Source organism: Grus americana, chromosome 1, assembly GCF_028858705.1.
Source record: "Grus americana isolate bGruAme1 chromosome 1, bGruAme1.mat, whole genome shotgun sequence".
Classification (NCBI taxonomy): Eukaryota; Metazoa; Chordata; class Aves; order Gruiformes; family Gruidae; genus Grus; species Grus americana.
The window spans coordinates 218,982,948-218,999,852 of record NC_072852.1 but is presented as its reverse complement, the minus strand read 5'-3'; the positions used below and the strand labels follow the sequence as shown (position 1 = coordinate 218,999,852).

The 16,905-nt window shown below is 61.4% G+C and overlaps 2 protein-coding genes across 2 annotated transcripts; both read left to right on the top strand.

The window, feature by feature from the left end:
* Positions 1-159: 159 nt before the first annotated feature.
* Positions 160-1,694, top strand: LOC129212274 (erythroblast NAD(P)(+)--arginine ADP-ribosyltransferase-like). Its single transcript, XM_054840657.1, has 3 exons — positions 160-1,012; positions 1,323-1,361; positions 1,466-1,694. The coding sequence occupies exons 1-3, from the start codon at positions 229-231 to the stop codon at positions 1,546-1,548; spliced, it is 906 nt and encodes a 301-aa protein (XP_054696632.1). The 5' UTR covers positions 160-228; the 3' UTR covers positions 1,549-1,694.
* Positions 1,695-12,601: 10,907 nt separating this feature from the next.
* Positions 12,602-15,295, top strand: LOC129212301 (erythroblast NAD(P)(+)--arginine ADP-ribosyltransferase-like). The gene is made up of 3 exons (XM_054840719.1): positions 12,602-13,467; positions 14,830-14,868; positions 14,973-15,295. The coding sequence occupies exons 1-3, from the start codon at positions 12,684-12,686 to the stop codon at positions 15,053-15,055; spliced, it is 906 nt and encodes a 301-aa protein (XP_054696694.1). The 5' UTR covers positions 12,602-12,683; the 3' UTR covers positions 15,056-15,295.
* The last annotated feature ends 1,610 nt before the right edge of the window (positions 15,296-16,905 follow it).

Genomic DNA, 16,905 nt, shown 5'->3' with positions numbered 1-16,905 from the left:
CGGGAGGTGTGCCGAGCGGGGTGCCCCTGGCTGGGGATGCGACTGGGGGTGCTTTCCCCCAGCCTGCCCCGCTTCTCTCCGCAGCCCCCTCACAGGCCCTGCCGCCCTCCCCGAGCTGACCCTGCTCTCACTCCCCCACTTCCCCAGCTGCTTGCGGAGGAACCGGCTGCTTCCCTGCCCACGGCACTGCGGCAGCTGGGCGCTTCTCCTGGGGGGGCTCTGCCTGCCATGGAGCATCTGGTGCTGGGCTTGGTGCTGCTGTCCGGGACCCTGGCTGCTACCAGCCCCCGGCACCAGCGAGACCTCGACCCTGTCAAGAAGGTGGCACTGGACATGGCCCCCAGCTCCTTCGATGACCAGTACCAGGGCTGCAGCCGCATGATGGAGAAGGAGCTGGAGGAGCTCAACCGCACCGAGTTCACAAACAACAGAGTCTACAAGGAGGCCTGGAGCCAAGCCACTGCTGAATGGCGGAGACGGTGGGGCCGCGTCCCCCAGCGGCAGGCAGTGCGGCCGGACCAGCAGGTCGCCCTGCTGGCATACACCCTGCAGGGCCCCTTGCACCGGGAGTTCAACGCAGCCGTGCGTGTGGCCGGGCGCTCCCGCGAGGAATACCTGAACACCTTCCATTTCAAGGTGCTGCATTTCCTCCTGAGCGAGGCCCTGCGTATCCTGCGGGACACCAGGCCCCAAAAATGCCACAACGTCTACCGGGGTGTAGACATCCGCTTCACTGCCCGGCAGCGCCAATCCATCCGCTTCGGACAGTTCACCTCCACCTCCCTACGGAACGACAGCACCCAGCACTTCGGTCAGGACACCTTCTTCTCGGTGGAGACCTGCTATGGTGTCCTCATCAGGAACTTCTCCTTCTTCCCCATGGAGGAGGAGGTCCTCATCCCGCCTTTTGAGATCTTCGAGGTCACCAATGTTGCCCGCAACGGGGACAGAGCCTTCATCCAGCTCCGCTCCCAGGGCGCAAGCAGCACCTACAACTGCGAGTGGGTGAAAGGTGAATTCCCGGGGGCACGGTCCCTCCCTGCCACAGGGGTGTGGGGTGCAGGAATGGGGGTGGCCCCATCCCACCAACTCTGCCAGGAAAGGGGGTCTCGATGGTGGGGAGGGCGACGGGGGCAGCTTGCCTTTGGACGCGCATCCTTGCACGTCTCCCAGCCACTCTCCCCTGGGGTTTGCAAAGGGGCCCTTAGCGGCAGAGCACGGCACAGCCTGGCATGGCACAGCGTGGCACGGCTGGGGAGGGGTGAGGAGCGGCACGGCACGTTGCGTGCAGCAGCCGTGCAAACAGTTGGTTTCTTTGGCAGAGAAGAGATGCAAGAACCAGACGTGCGTCTTCAGCGCAGGTGAGCCCAGAGCCCCCCCTGCAGCTGGGGAGGGCAGACCCCCGCCGGGCCCCCTGCCCCCTCCCCCCCGGCTGCCCCTGACTCCCCCTCTCTGGCACCCCCAGGCAGGAGCGTCCAGGGGGACCCCCCCCGCCTCTGGGGGTTCCTCCTGGCAGCCGCGGCCCTGGCAGCCGCCGCAGGATCCTGAGCCGAGATGCCACCGCTGCCACGGCACCATGGCGAGGGAAAGGGGTCGGGAACGGGAGCCACCAGCTTCACGGAGCCAGCGGGACAGGACGGGGCAGCAGGAGGGCTGGGGGCACGGGGACAGCCCCGCTGCTCAGCCCTGCCATGGTGCCACCGGCCCTGGGACACCCCGGCAGCCCCAGGACGCCAGCGGAGCCGGGACGAGACCTTTCCCTGGCTCCCACGGGAATAAAGATTTGCTCTGGGACTGGGGTGTCTCCGGGGGTTCCTGCGGCTCCCTGGGCTGGGGGCAGCTCGGGGTGGGGGGGGGGGGCTGCAGCCGGGGTCTTCTCCAGCCCCCTCACATCCCCAGCTCTCCCGCATCCAGAGCATCCCGCAGAGCGATGCCCGCAGCCCGGGTCCTGCTCGAGGGGTCCGGAGGGGTGTGTGTGTCTCCTCCTGGGGTCTGTCCCCTGCCTGCAGCCCATCATCACCTTCTCCTTCTCCTCCTCCTCCTCCTCCAGCGCAGGGTGCAGCCGTGGGGCCAGGCATCCCCAGGGCAGGGGCAGGGGCAGGGCTGTCCGTGGCTCTCCGGTCCCTCGCTGGGCTGGGAGGGGGTCAGGGACGGATCCTGCCCTCTGTGCACACCAGAGCCCCCTCCTCTCCCTCCCTCCTCACCCCACAGGTGCCCCCCGGCACCCACGTGCAGCCCCATCCCCAGGACATGGGTGACACCGGCCGACACCAGGCAGCCTTGATGTGCTTTAATAAACCCTGGGGTCCCACAGCCGGCTGCGGGCAGGTCCTGGGGCCGGCCCGGGCAGCGCTCCTGCCTTGGCGAGGGGCGCCGGGAGACCCCCCTAGCACAGTGGGGCCGGCAGACGTGGGGCCATGTGGATCCCACGGCGGGGCATGGAGACAGACCTCCGTGGAGGCATCACATCCCCATGCCCATGCCCAGGGCTGCCCCTCCCTGCCAGCCCCAGAGCCCTGGGCAGCCCCGCTGCACCCCTGGGACCCCCCCACCCCGGTACTCACAGCACCGTCCCCTCGCGCACGGCCCCGTCCGGGTGCAGCTTCTCCACGAAGGAGCCGTTCCCCAGCCAGTAGAGCAGCGTGAGCTCGGGGAGGCTGCTCACCGCCTCGCACCACACCGTCACGCTCTTGCCTGAGGCCGGACGGGACGCAGGGTCAGAGGGGCTGCCAGGGCAGCTCCAGTGGGGGGTCCTGGCCAAGGGCTGGCCCTGCTTGTGCCACTGGCCCCTCGACAGCCTTGGGGTCCTGGGGGGCTCCCGAGAGGACGAACACTGCCAGCTCTGCCATCACACTGGGAAGGAGTAGAGGGAGCCCGGGGAAGAGGAGCTGCTCCCCGACAGGAAGCCCAGGGAGTCCATGGAGGCCAGGGGGCCCACCGGGACAGGTGCTTCCTGCTCGAAGCCTCCGTGTTCTCTGTGGGTTCAAAAGATCTGTCAAAAGGAGCAAGTCGCTCATCCCTCGCCTTCGGTCAGTACCCCTGCCCGGCCCCAGGGGCCCGCGGCCCCCCACCAGGACCCCCAGGACCTTCTCTGCCAAGCCGCTTTCCAGCCGCGTGTCCCGGCCTGTGCTGCTGCCTGGCCCTGTTCCTCCCCAGGGGCCGCACTTTGCCCTTGTTGAACTTGATGAGGTTCCGTTTCTCCAGCCCACCCAGGGCCCCAGACTCCAGCACACCCGCTGGGGCACCAGCCACCGTCACGTGAAGAGTACGAGGCTGACGCGGGGCTGAGGGGGGCCCTCCCGTTGAGTCCCCAGGTTCAGGAAGGATTCCCTTGCTTTCTCAACTCCTTCTCAGAGAGGAGCCGAGGTGCAGCCAGGTCCAGTCCTAGTCCCAGGCTCAGTCAGCGCTTTATGTCTAAAGCGTTATGTGTGTAGCCACTTAGCAGAGTCCACGTTTGCCTGTTGGAGCCCTCTCAAGGACCTTCACTGAGACACTGTCACAAAGTCGAAAAAGTCAGACCCCGTTACTCTCTGCCGGCTCACGCTGACCCTGTCTTCGGCACCCACAAGCCCGGACAAGTCCAGCATCCCACATTATCCACCCTGTGACTGTAGTCACAACTCGCCAAGAGGAACATCGTATAATTTGGATGTAGGCGGGCTGAGGGATCCATCTCTCTCCCGCGTTTTCGTTCTCGTCATTTTCAATAGGGGATGGTATTAAGGGGACATATTAGGATCACAGCCTTGAAGCATCCTAACTTGCCTGGTTACAGCTCCAGTTATCATAGATTTCTCCCATGATAATCCAATACTAACAATAACAATCGTTACAATAAACATTAATGCATACCGGGCTCAACTCTGAATCCATCCACTGATTTCTAATCAAACCAACTGAAATCCTTTGAAACCCACCCAGGCCACTGCCAGTCTCCTGGTTTCATTTACTCGCGGAGCTCATGCGTCTGGTCCGCAATTTTTTGCGTCCCATCCATAGCTTGGTGCAAGGTAGCGAACACATTGGGAATTGACACACAACAGGTTTCATCAGGATAGGTGGTATTCAGCCACCCACAAACGCCGCTCTCCTTCAGTAGTAGTATATCCAATGCCAATCGACTCTGCAAGTCATCTGTGAGGTCGCTTGTAGCTGGCTGTTGCTAGCCTCGATGGGCGTCCACATCCAATTAGCAAGAGTCTCTACTTGCCACGTTAGATTTTCTATATACAGTCAGTTGTTAATTATGACTGTCCAATAACCCCAGAATGCTTTCATGGCCAAATTGATCTTCATTCCTGGTATATGATAACTTGGCCGTGGCATGAGGGGTAGTATGTTTATCTTTGTTCTGTACCCTCTTGATTTCATCAGTGCTTTGGTACAATCAAAAGCTATTGTGGGACATAAAGTCCTAAAGTGCATTCTAACCCATCCCAATAGGGTTGAATGACACCCCCCCCCCCCGCCCAGAATGAGCTGTTCCATCATCTTTCCAGGGATGGAGGTGAGGCCGACTGGTCTCTAGTTTCCTGGGTCCTCCTTCTTGCCCTTTTTGAAGACCAGAGTGACATTGGCTTTCCTCCAGTCCTCAGGCACCTCTCCTGTTCTCCATCACCTTTCAAAGATGACTGAGAGTGGCTTAGCAAGAACATCGGCCAGCTCCCTGAGCACTCGTGGGGGCATCCCATCAGGGCCCATCGATTTGTGAATATCGAGTTTGCCGAGATGTCCTCTGACCTGATCCTCCCCGACCAAGGGGAGGTCTTCCTTTCTCCAGACTTTCTCTCCTGCCTCCAGGGTCTGGGATTCCTGAGGGCTGGCCTTAGCAGTAAAGGCCAAACCAAAGGCACCATTCAGTAACTCCCCCTTCTCTGTATCCTCCATCACCAGGACACCACCTCATTCAGCACGGGCCCACATTTTCCCTTTTGCTGCTGAGGTACTTGAAAGAGCCCTTCTTGTTGTCCTTGACATCTGTCCTGGTTTCGGCAGGGACAGAGTTAACTTTCTTTCCAGCAGCTGGTGTACTGCTGTGTTTTGGATTTAGGATGAGAATAATGTTGATCACACACTGATAGTTTCAGTTGTTGCCAAGCAGTCAAGGACTTTTTCAGCTTCTCATATTGCCCTGCCAACGAGAAGGCGGGGCGCACCCAACAATCTGGGAGGGGACACGGCCAGGACGGCTGACCCAAACTGGCCAAAGGGATAGTCCATCCATACGACATCGTGTTCCATTTGTAGGGGTGGGCTGAGAAGCGTGGCAGCAGGGAGCTTGGCGCAGCAGCTGGGGGTCTCACGTGGCATTGACTTTGGAGAGATGGCGCTAGTCTTCCCAAGTCACCATTCTGCGTGATGGAGCCCTGCTTTCCTGGAGATGGCTGAACACCTGCCTGCCATGGGAAGTGGTGAAGGAATTCCTTCCCTTGTGTTGCTTGTGCATGTGGGCTGGGCAGCTGGGGGTCGTGCCTAGCGTCAACTTCAGGTGGTGAGAGATTGTGCTAGTCATCACTTGTTCTGTTGTAGTTGTTGTTGCTATTTTCCTTTTTGTGTTTTTCCTATTAAACTGTCTTTATTGCAACCCATGAGTTTTTTCACTTTCACTCTTCCAATTCTCTCCCCATCCCGCTGGCGGGGGGGTGAGCGAGTGTCTGCATGGGGCTGAGCTGCTGGCTGGGGCAAAACCATGACAACATCCCTTGCCAGGCCAAAGTCAGCTCTCCTCAAGGCCAAGGCTGTAGTCCTACCCATTGCCCTGTTCCTTCCATGCAGGATCCTGAACTCCACCATCTCATGGTCACTGCAGCCAAGACTGTCCTCGACCTTCATGTCCCCAACCAGTCCTTCTTTGTTTGTTACTACAAGGTCCAGCAGCACCCCTCTCCTCATGGGCTCCTCCACCACCTGTGTCAAAAAGTTGTCATCAATGCTCTGCAGGAACCTCCTGGACTGTGCGTGCCTGGCTGTGTTGCTTTTCCAGCAAATAGCAGGGTGGCTGAAGTCCCCCAGGAGGACCAGGGCCTGCGATCGTGAGGCTACTTCCAGCTGTCTGAAGAAGGCCTCATCTACTTCCTCATCCTGATCTGGTGGCCTGTAGTAAACACCCACAACAGGGTCACCTGTATTAGCCTGCCCCTTAATCCTTACGCATCAGCTCTCCACTCGTTCTTCATCCACTCCTATGCAGAGCTCGACACATTCCAGTTGCTCTCTCCCATAAAGAGCAGCTCCACCACCTCGCCTTGCTGGCCTGTCATTCCTAAAGAGTACGTAACCGTCCGTGACAGCATTCCAGTCATGCGAGCTATCCCACCATGTCTCTGTCATTGCAATGAGATCCTGGCCCTGCAACCGCACACAGATCTCTAGTTCTTCCTGTTTATTCCCCACGCTGCGTGCATGGGTCTACAGGCATTTCAGAGAGCTAAGGGAGCATGGAGGTTTCCTTCAAGGGGTGCAGGAGGGTCCACCATGGCCATACGGACCCTTGAGGTGTTTGGCTTTCTGGTTCTCCTCTTGGGAGGCAGCTAAGGAACATTCGTTGCCGCTCCGGTTGGCCTGGCTTGTTCCCCGGTTGGATGCGATGGCATCGGCATTGCCGCCTTGGACCCCAGCCCCTGAGTCCTTCAGTTTAAAGCCCGCTTCACCAAGTTGGCCGGCTTGCTGCCAAAGATTCCCTTGCCTCTTCTGGACAGGTGGCCCCCATCCCTCTCTAACAGCTTAAAGTCATCAAAGAATGTCCCGTTGCTGTAAAAGCCAAAACCCTCGCAACGGCACCAGCCACGTGGCCAGGAGTTGATTTGCATTATACGTCTATTTCTGGCTGCCGCCTTTCCTCCAACTTGGGCACCAAAGTTTGTCACTTGCACCCCCAGGGCTTCATAGTCCTCCTTGATGCTGCCCAGGTTCTGGCTTGCGGTGTCATTCACGCCCACATGAAAGAGTAGCAGTGGATAGCAGTCTGTGCTCTGGACAAGTTGCGGCACCCTCTCGGCAACATCTCGGATCGTGGCTCCCGGCAGGCACCGTACCTCTGGTGCCTGCCTGTCAGGTCATCAGACGGGCACCTTGGTGTCCCTTAACAGGGAGTCACCCACTACGAGCAGTCATCGCCTCTTTTTACGGTACCCACCGTGTGCTGCTGGGACAATTTCTCCTTGCAGACCTTGCCCGTGCGTGTCTACAGCTGCTAAAGCTTCTCATCTGTCTTTGTTTGTGAAGCCGGAGGGCGGAGACCGGAGCAGAGCCCTGCTGCTGTGGGTGACCAGGGTCCATGGTGCCTCCTTCTCAGTGGTGCCCACTACAGGAACTTGGTTATGGGACCACCCATCTGTCTCCATCTCGGCCCCTCTAACACTGCGCAGCCTTTGCACTGTTGCCTGCGACTCGGCCACCTGACGTAACAGACCATCCACCTGCGCACACCTTGTGCAGGTACGGACCTTTTCACCCAGAGAGGGGTCTGGGCAGCCCCTGCAACCCACCGCCTGTACGGGCGTCTCCTTCCTGACCGGTTCTGCCTGGAACACTGGCGTTAGCTCTGAGGCGAGTGCCCGCCGTTTTGGCAGGGACCGAGAGCGCTTCCCTGGGCTGTGGCCCTACAGGCAGGTTGCAGGGCCCTCCCTGTGCGAACGGCCCTCCCGTGCAAACTGACACGCCGCGCCCTGTTCGCCTGCCGCGTCGCTGGCGCTGGCGCTTCCCAGGGCCATTTAAATCTCCCGCGGTTGCTCCTGGCAACGCCCAAGCCGTGTCACCCTCGCCGAAGCCACGTCATCATTGCTGAAGCCGCGTCAGCCTCGCTCATGAGAGCTCCTGGGGGTCTCTCCGCTCTTCCTCGCGTTTCCCTGGCTCCGGGAACCTCCGTCCGCCTTCATCTAGGTCTTGGCCACAGAACTCACCGTTGCCACCGCGGCGTTCCTCGCCGACTGAGATGCATAGATAGAGCGGTACAGACAGACCGGCGTACATACGGCTGTGTGGGCACCGCTGGCCGGCAGGGCCCTGCTCCCCGAGCTGTCCCAGCCTCCCCGGTTATCGGTACAGCTCGGGGGTCTCCTGTCATCCCCAAACTGCCCAGGGAACCCCGCAGTGCTCGAAGCTGTGGCCACTGCTCCCGGCGGTGCCGGCCACCCCCCACCCCCTCCCGCATCCCCACCGGCATCGTCTGCCGCCCCGACAGCCAGGGCTGGGTCCGCTGCAGCCCCCCGAGATGCCGCTCCAGCATCCGGCAGCCCCGGTGGGGGTCTCCTCTGGGCACTGTCAGGGGCGAGGACGGCGCCGGGGAGGGATGGAGGGGTCTGGCCCTCGACGCCTTCCGTGATAAACTCGTGGGGCTGCCGTGGAAGGGGCGAGGGCCCGGGTGTAGAGCTCTGATAACGAGTGAGTGTTGCAAACATCCGTCTTGACACTGGCAGGGACAAACAAACACAGCCCGCGGAGGCAAGATACCATCTTGTGAGCCCATCCCCCTGTTCCTGAAACATGCAAAGACCATCTGTCTTCTGCGCAAGCGTGTCTGCAAAAGGCCATCACTCGGTCAACCCCAAAGAGGGGGGACTGTGGAATCCCCAAGACCCCCACAACCCACCGACTCATGTCTAGAACACTCCTGGGCACGTACAGCACCTGCTCAGTGATGACGACCCTTGCCTATGGGAAGGGCGCTGTGGGTTATAAAAAGTGGAAACCCAAGTTTTTGACTCGTGCCCACCACCTGAGGACTACCACTACGAGCAGAGAACATCGCTGGATCCAAGGGTGGTGATATCTTGTCTCGTCTCCTCTTTCTTTCTCTCTTTCTGTCTTTTCCTCTCTGCCACTCTCTTTGTCTCTAACTTCATTTTCGGCACATTGGGGTAATATCGTTACAAGTTTTGCCAAGCTGGTCTCTTTTGTAATTCTTCTGAGTTTCAGTAAATTTGTGATTTCTCTGAACCTCTCGAGTAATTGTCGTTACTCCTGACTAATGCACAGAGAACTGAAAAGATAACCTCACCCTCTGAGTGGGACAGGACACATGGGTTGGATTGGATTGACCACCGTGAAACCACCAGAACCATTTCCTCGACGAGTTCGTCGGGCCCACAGCACTAAGCCTAAACCAATGTTCAAACCCAAGTTCAATAAGGAACGTAACGCTCTGTGGCGTAGAGCCTTGCCGATGGGAGTGCCACGGCAGTTACTGAATGTTCCCATTGTAACCTGTGGCAAAAGGGACCAGAAGGGCCAGAGAGACTGCAAGAGCTTAGCTCCCACTTTTTCAATGACACCAAAATGAGATAGTCAGACCTTGCAAAGGCTCGCTGTCCTTAGTGCGAGCGGTGAAGCGAGTGGAACAGACAAGAAAAGGACAGATCTGATCATTTGGGGGCCTTTCCATCTCCTGGATACAGCGCGCAAGGGTGCAGGCGTTGCCCAGAAGCCTACAGCCCGTAAACGGTACGCCTGTCTGGATGGTACCGATGAAACCACATCTGTTACAGAAGGCAGCATTAAAGTATCCAAATTACAGGAAGACAGAGAGAGCACGGTGTTATTGCAAACCCCGCCAAGCAAAGCGTCTGCGATTCAGGGGGCACCTCCTCTGAAGGAAGGCAGTGACCTTCAAGGGGTCTGGTTCACTGATGCATCATCGAGAGGCAAAACCATGAGTGGAAGTATAAGGCGGTGACACTGGAAGTGGCCCCGGGGGAAAAGTTAAGCACAGGAACAGGTAAAGGAAGTGCCCGAGTAGGGGAGCTTAGGGCAGACCTACCGGCCGCCCGACATGGTGCCAGCCATATCTATCCCGACTCATCTGCTGGTTTTATGGGATCCACAGAGCGAGTGGGTCTCTGGGCAGCCAACGACTGGCAGGTAAAGAGAGTCCCACTCTGGCAAACTGCTGACAGTTGGGAACAATTGCTAGAACTAGGAGAACAAAGGGTGTCGCGTATTGGGTGGGTGACAGGACTGGACTGATCAGCTCCTATCGCTGCCCACTTCAACCAACAAGTCGATAGCCTCACCCCACTACAGGAACTGGATGTCGTGAGTGATGACCACGAATGGGAGCGCTTACTTGAATGGCTGCACGGGAAACGAGGCCACAGCGGGCGAGTCAATTTGTATGGGGAAGGTATAGCCCGAGGATGGCCCGTCTCAGTAAAGCCGTGTGATCGAGCGGTAACCACCTACTCACGATGTCGTTTATAATTTAACAAAGACCACCCAAGTAATGCACTTCCTCTGCATATCCGGGACGAGAAAACATTGTGACACACCTGGCAGATCGACTGAAGGAGTGGTTTAGTACACTTCCCCTTCTTGAGGGGATTCAAAGCGATAACTGGTCGCACGTTTCAGCATTTTTCAGCTGCAGCGGTACAAGACTGGTCAAAGGAAGAAGGGATCCGGTGGGTATTCCATACTCGGGGAGCAGGGTCCTGCCAGCCAGCGGTGCCTACACAGCTGTATGTATGCCGGTCTGTCTGTACCGCTCGCTCTGTGCATCTCTAGAGCTCTATGTCTGTCTCTATAGCTCATGCCCCAGGGGGGCCGGGACCCCTCAGCCCTGCAGCCGGGGCAGCCCCAGTGGGGGCGGGGGTCCCGCTGTCGGGCTCCTCTTCCCTGGCGCTGGTGGAGCTCCCACCCTGCAGCTCCGCGGGGAACAGGGGGTGCTCAGGACGAGCCACCCTCATGGGGCACCCGCGGCCACCGCTGGTGCTGGGGGAGGACCCACGTGGGCGGGGGGTGCAGCAGGGTGCCTCGTCTCTCCTCCTGTGCAGGGGGAGCAGGGAGGGGTGGAGCAGGGAGCGCCTGGCCCGGTGGGCCCCGATGGCCTCCATCGACTCCCTGGCCCAGCGGTGGGGAGTGGCGGGGGGGCAGGTGGGGCTCCTGGTCACCTCTGTCTAGACATACCCCACCACCCCCCCCAAAGTGACGTGACTGTTCTTTGAGCTCTGTTGATCTGTTCATGGCAACTGGGCTCAGCCAAACCATCAGGAAGTCTTGCAATGAGCTTACCAGGGTTGCAAACAAGCTTTGAGACAGTCCGCTCAAGGCGTGGTCCCTCACAGGGGGTCCCTGCCAGGTCCCCAAGGGAGGGGTGCAGGGACCAAGCGGTTGCTTCATCCCTGTTTTGGATGGCTCGAGTGTGCTGCAAAACCCGCCCGGGTGATGGTGGCTGGAAAGGAGCCGGGAGAGACCTCGGGGACACGGGGCTGGGGTCACCCTGCAGCCCTGCTGGGAGCCGCTGTGTGCAGTGCCGGTGTGGGGCTGGGGGCGCCGGGGGACAGCCGAACATAGCCGAGATGGATTGGCGCTCAGTGTCATTCACTGCACTGAACGTTAGGATGGGATGCAAAGATGATGGTGTAAGCTTCCTATACGGATCTCGAATGGCGCAGACGTGCAAAAAATGCCACGTGCCAGCCCATTGGTGCCTGTGTCGGGTACGGGGTGTCTTGGTCCTGTAACCTGGAGAGGGGTCCCTGCTCAGGGGAAGGGGGTGGGGGAGCGGCGGCACCGGTGCTGCTCAGGGTGGGAGAGGGCGCCGTACCCGCCCGGTTTGGGGGGACCCTGCACCGCTGTGATGAGGTTTTGGGGTCTCACTTCTGCTCAGCCAGGGGCCTGTCTGCAGGCTGCCTCCCCCAGTGCTGACATGGGGGTCCCCGGGGAAGGATGCTGCTGCTGTGCTCCTCTCTCCCCGGTTCTCCCCAGGTGGTCCTGCAGGATGAGCCCCTCGCAGGCTCCGAGCCCCCCTGGGCTTTGCCACCCCTGTCCCTGTGTCTGTAAGCACCGCGACGGGGACGCTCCCTTGGCCCAGAGCTGCTCGTGCCAAAGCAGACAGGGACTGGTCTGTCCCCAGCCCTGCTGCCTGCACCCTGCCCTGCCTCCTGCCTTCTAAGCCCCTCCAAAGCCCGGGGGCTGCGGGCAGGGGCTGAAGTGCCGCGGATGCCCCTTGCCTCCAACCACCTGTGCCACAACCTGCCCCGTCCTCAGCAGCGCGACGGGGGGTCAGTGCAAGCACCAGGCCCCGGGTCAGCAGGGCCAGAGCTGGAGTCAGATGCCGCAGGAAAAGGCAGAGCCCCCGCGGGGCAGGACGGCACCCGCACCCAGCTTAAAGCAAAGGCAATTTATCCCACGGGGGGTTCCTGACCGTCCCTGGAGCCACGCTGCAGGGCAGGAGGGGGCAGCGGCTGCTCTGGGCGCTCGGGGGGTGGGAAGGTAAAAATAATGGGGAGGCGAGGGCTGGATCGCGGCCCCAGCAATCCTGGCCAGGGCTGCTATAAAAAGAAAGATCAGCCGATTCTCACCTCTCCTTCTGTGCCACAGGGGGTCCCCAGGGGTTTGCTCCCGGCGGGGGACACCACAGACCTGCGGCTGCCAGGGCCATGGTGCCAGGCGCCGGGGACGCCCGCCCGTTGGCAGGGTTTCATGCAAGTCATGGGGTCGGGGTCTGGGCCGGTGCCAGGAGGTGTGCCGAGCGGGGTGCCCCTGGCTGGGGATGCAACTGGGGGTGCTTTCCCCCAGCCTGCCCCGCTTCTCTCCGCAGCCCCCTCACAGGCCCTGCCGCCCTCCCCGAGCTGACCCTGCTCTCACTCCCCCACTTCCCCAGCCGCTTGCGGAGGAACCGGCTGCTTCCCTGCCCACGGCACTGCGGCAGCTGGGCGCTTCTCCTGAGGGGGTCTCTGCCTGCCATGGAGCATCTGGTGCTGGGCTTGGTGCTGCTGTCCGGGACCCTGGACACTGCCAGACCCCAGCACTGCCCAGACCTCAACCCTGTCAAGAAGGTGGCACTGGACATGGCCCCCAGCTCCTTCGATGACCAGTACCAGGGCTGCAGCCGCATGATGGAGAAGGAGCTGCAGGAGCTCAACCGCACCGAGTTCACCGACAAGGACTATGCCAAGGCCTGGAAGGAAGCTGCTGCTAAGTGGCAGAGCAAGCAGCACCACATCTCCCAGGTGCCAGCGCTGCGGCCAGAGCATGTGGTCGCCCTGCTGGCATACACCTGGGAATGCAACCTGTACCGAAAGTTCAACGCAGCCGTGCGTGTGGCCGGGCGCTCCCGCGAGGAATACCTGAAAAGCTTCAACTTCAAGGTGCTGCATTTCCTCCTGAGCGAGGCCCTGCGTATCCTGCGGGACGCCCAGCCCCAAAAATGCCACCACGTCTACCGGGGTGTCCAGGGTACCCGCTTCACCGCCCAGCAGCACCAAACCATCCGCTTTGGCCAGTTCACCTCCACCTCCCTACGGGAAGACGAAGCCTTGAATTTCGGCAAGGACACCTTCTTCTCGGTGGAGACCTGCTATGGTGTCCTCATCAGGAACTTCTCCTTATTCCCCACGGAGGAGGAGGTCCTCATCCCACCTTTTGAGATCTTCAATGTCACCAAAATCACCCACAATGGGGACAGAGCCTTCATCCAGCTCCGCTCCCAGGGCGCAAGCAGCACCTACAACTGCGAGTGGGTGAAAGGTGAATTCCCGGGGGCACGGTCCCTCCCTGCCACAGGGGTGTGGGGTGCAGGAGTGGGGGGTGGCCCCATCCCACCAACTCTGCCAGGAAAGGCGGTCTCGATGGCGGGGAGGGCGATGGGGGCAGCTTGCCTTTGGACGCTGTGTTGGGTTTGCGTGGCAGGGTTTTGGTAGCGGGGGGGCTACAGGGGTGGCTTCTGTGAGAAGCTGCTAGAAGCTCCCCCTGTGTCTGACAGAGCCAATGCCAGCCGGCTCTAAGACGGGCCCGCCGCTGGCCAAGGCCAAGCCAATCAGCACCTCTGTGAGAACATATTTAAGAAGTAGAAAAACACTTAGAGAGGGAGAGCTTTTGCAGCTGGAGAGAGGAGTGAGAAGATGTAAGAAACTCTGCAGACACCAAGGTCAGTGCAGATGGAGGGGCAGGAGGTGCTCCAGGCGCCGGAGCAGAGATCCCCCTGCAGCCCGTGGTGAAGGCCATGGTGAAGCAGGCTGTCCCCCTGCAGCCCATGGAGGAAGGATGAGGGGGTGTAGCGATTCCACCTGCAGCCCGTGGAGGACCCCACACCAGAGCAGGTGGAGGCACCTGAAGGAGGCTGCGGCCTGTGGGAAGCCCACGCTGGAGCAAGTTCCTGGCCGGACCGGTGGACCCGTGAAGAGGGGAGCCCACGCCAGGGCAGGTTTGCTGGCAGGACTTGTGACCCCGTGGGGGACCCACGCTGGAGCAGTTTGCTCCTGAAGGTCTGCACCCCGTGAGAGGGACTCCATGCTGGAGCAGGGGAACGATGAGAGGAGTCCTCCCCCTGAGGATGAAGAAGCGGCAGAAACACCATGAGATGAACTGACCGTAACCCCCATTCCCCGTCCCCCTGTGCCGCTGAGGGGGGGAAGGTTGAAGCCGGGAGTGAAGTTGAGCCCGGGAAGATGGGAGGGGTGGGGGGAGGTGTTTTAAGAGTTGATTTTATTTTCTCATTCCTCTACTCTGTTTTTGCCTAGTAATAAATTAGATGAATTCCCTCTCTAAGTTTGGTCTGTTTTGCTCGTGACGATAATTAGTGAGTGATCTCTCCCTGTCCTTATCTCGACCTGCAAGCATTTCGTTATGCCTTTTCTCCCCTGTTTAGTGAATGAGGGGAGTGAGAGAGTGGCTCTGGTGGGCACCTGGCCCCCAGCCAGGCTCAACCCACCACAGACGCGCATCCTTGCACGTCTCCCAGCCACTCTCCCCTGGGGTTTGCAAAGGGGCCCTTAGCGGCAGAGCACGGCACAGCCTGGCATGGCACAGCGTGGCACGGCTGGGGAGGGGTGAGGAGCGGCACGGCACGTTGCGTGCAGCAGCCGTGCAAACGGTTGGTTTCTTTGGCAGAGAAAAGATCCAAGACCATGGCGTGCGTCTTCAGCGCAGGTGAGCCCAAAGCCCCCCCTGCAGCTGGGGAGGGCAGACCCCCGCCGGGCCCCCTGCCCCCTCCCCCCCGGCTGCCCCTGACTCCCCCTCTCTGGCACCCCCAGGCAGGAGCGTCCAGGGGGACCCCCCCCGCCTCTGGGGGTTCCTCTTGGCAGCCGCGGCCCTGGCAGCCGTCGTGGGATCCTGAGCCGAGATGCCACCGCTGCCACGGCACCATGGCGAGGGAAAGGGGTCGGGAACGGGAGCCACCAGCTTCACGGAGCCGGCGGGACAGGACGGGGCAGCAGGAGGGCTGGGGGCACGGGGACAGCCCCGCTGCTCAGCCCTGCCATGGTGCCACCGGCCCTGGGACACCCCGGCAGCCCCAGGACGCCAGCGGAGCCAGGACGAGACCTTTCCCTGGCTCCCACGGGAATAAAGATTTGCTCTGGGACTGGGGTGTCTCCGGGGGGTTCCTGCGGCTCCCTGGGCTGGGGGCAGCTCGGGGGGGGGGTGGGGGGGCTGCAGCCGGGGTCTTCTCCAGCCCCCTCACATCCCCAGCTCTCCCGCATCCAGAGCATCCCGCAGAGCGATGCCCGCAGCCCGGGTCCTGCTCGAGGGGTCCGGAGGGGTGTGTGTGTCTCCTCCTGGGGTCTGTCCCCTGCCTGCAGCCCATCACCACCTCCTCCTCCTCCTCCGGCGCAGGGTGCAGCCGTGGGGCCAGGCATCCCCAGGGCAGGGGCAGGGGCAGGGGCAGGGCTGTCTGTGGCTCTCCTGTCCCTCGCTGGGCTGGGAGGGGGTCAGGGACGGATCCTGCCCTCTGTGCGCACCAGAGCCCCCTCCTCTCCCTCCCTCCTCACCCCACAGGTGCCCCCAGCACCCACGCGCAGCCCCGTCCCCAGGACACGGGTGACACCAGCCGACACCAGGCAGCCTTGATGTGCTTTAATAAACCCTGGGGTCCCACAGCCGGCTGCGGGCAGGTCCTGGGGCCGGCCCGGGCAGCGCTCCTGCCTTGGTGAGGGGCGCCGGGAGACCCCCCTAGCACAGTGGGGCCGGCAGACGTGGGGCCATGCGGATCCCATGGTGGGGCATGGAGACAGGCCTCTGTGGAGGTGTCACGTCCCCACACCCAGGGCTGCCCCTCCCTGCCAGCCCCGGAGCCCCGGGCAGCCCCACTGCACCCCTGGGACCCCCCACCCCGGTACTCACAGCACCGTCCCCTCGCGCACGGCCCCGTCCGGGTGCAGCTTCTCCACGAAGGAGCCGTTCCCCAGCCAGTAGAGCAGCGTGAGCTCGGGGAGGCTGCTCACCGCCTCACACCACACCGTCACGCTCTCGCCTGAGGCCGGACGGGACGCAGGATCAGAGGGGCTGCCAGGGCAGCTCCAGTGGGGGGTCCTGGCCAAGGGCTGGCCCTGCTTGTGCCACTGGCCCCTTGACAGCCTTGGGGTCCTGGGGGGCTCCCGAGCAGGCGAGCACTGCCAGCTCCACCATTCACATTGGGAGGGAGTAGAAGGAGCCCAGCGAAGAGGAGCTGTTCCCCGCCAAGCAGCCCAGGGAGTCTATGGAGGCCAGCGGGCCAAGACGGATTGGCGCTCCTTCCCATTCACTGCACTGAACGTTAGGATGGGATGCAAAGATGATGGTGTAAGCTTCCTATACGGATCTCGAATGGCGCAGACGTGCAAAAAATGCCACGTGCCAGCCCATTGGTGCCTGTGTCGGGTACGGGGTGTCTTGGTCCTGTAACCTGGAGAGGGGTCCCTGCTCAGGGGAAGGGGGTGGGGGAGCGGCGGCACCGGTGCTGCTCAGGGTGGGAGAGGGCGCCGTACCCGCCCGGTTTGGGGGGACCCTGCACCGCTGTGATGAGGTTTTGGGGTCTCACTTCTGCTCAGCCAGGGGCCTGTCTGCAGGCTGCCTCCCCCAGTGCTGACATGGGGGTCCCCGGGGAAGGATGCTGCTGCTGTGCTCCTCTCTCCCCGGTTCTCCCCAGGTGGTCCTGCAGGATGAGCCCCTCGCAGGCTCCGAGCCCCCCTGGGCTTTGCCACCCCTGTC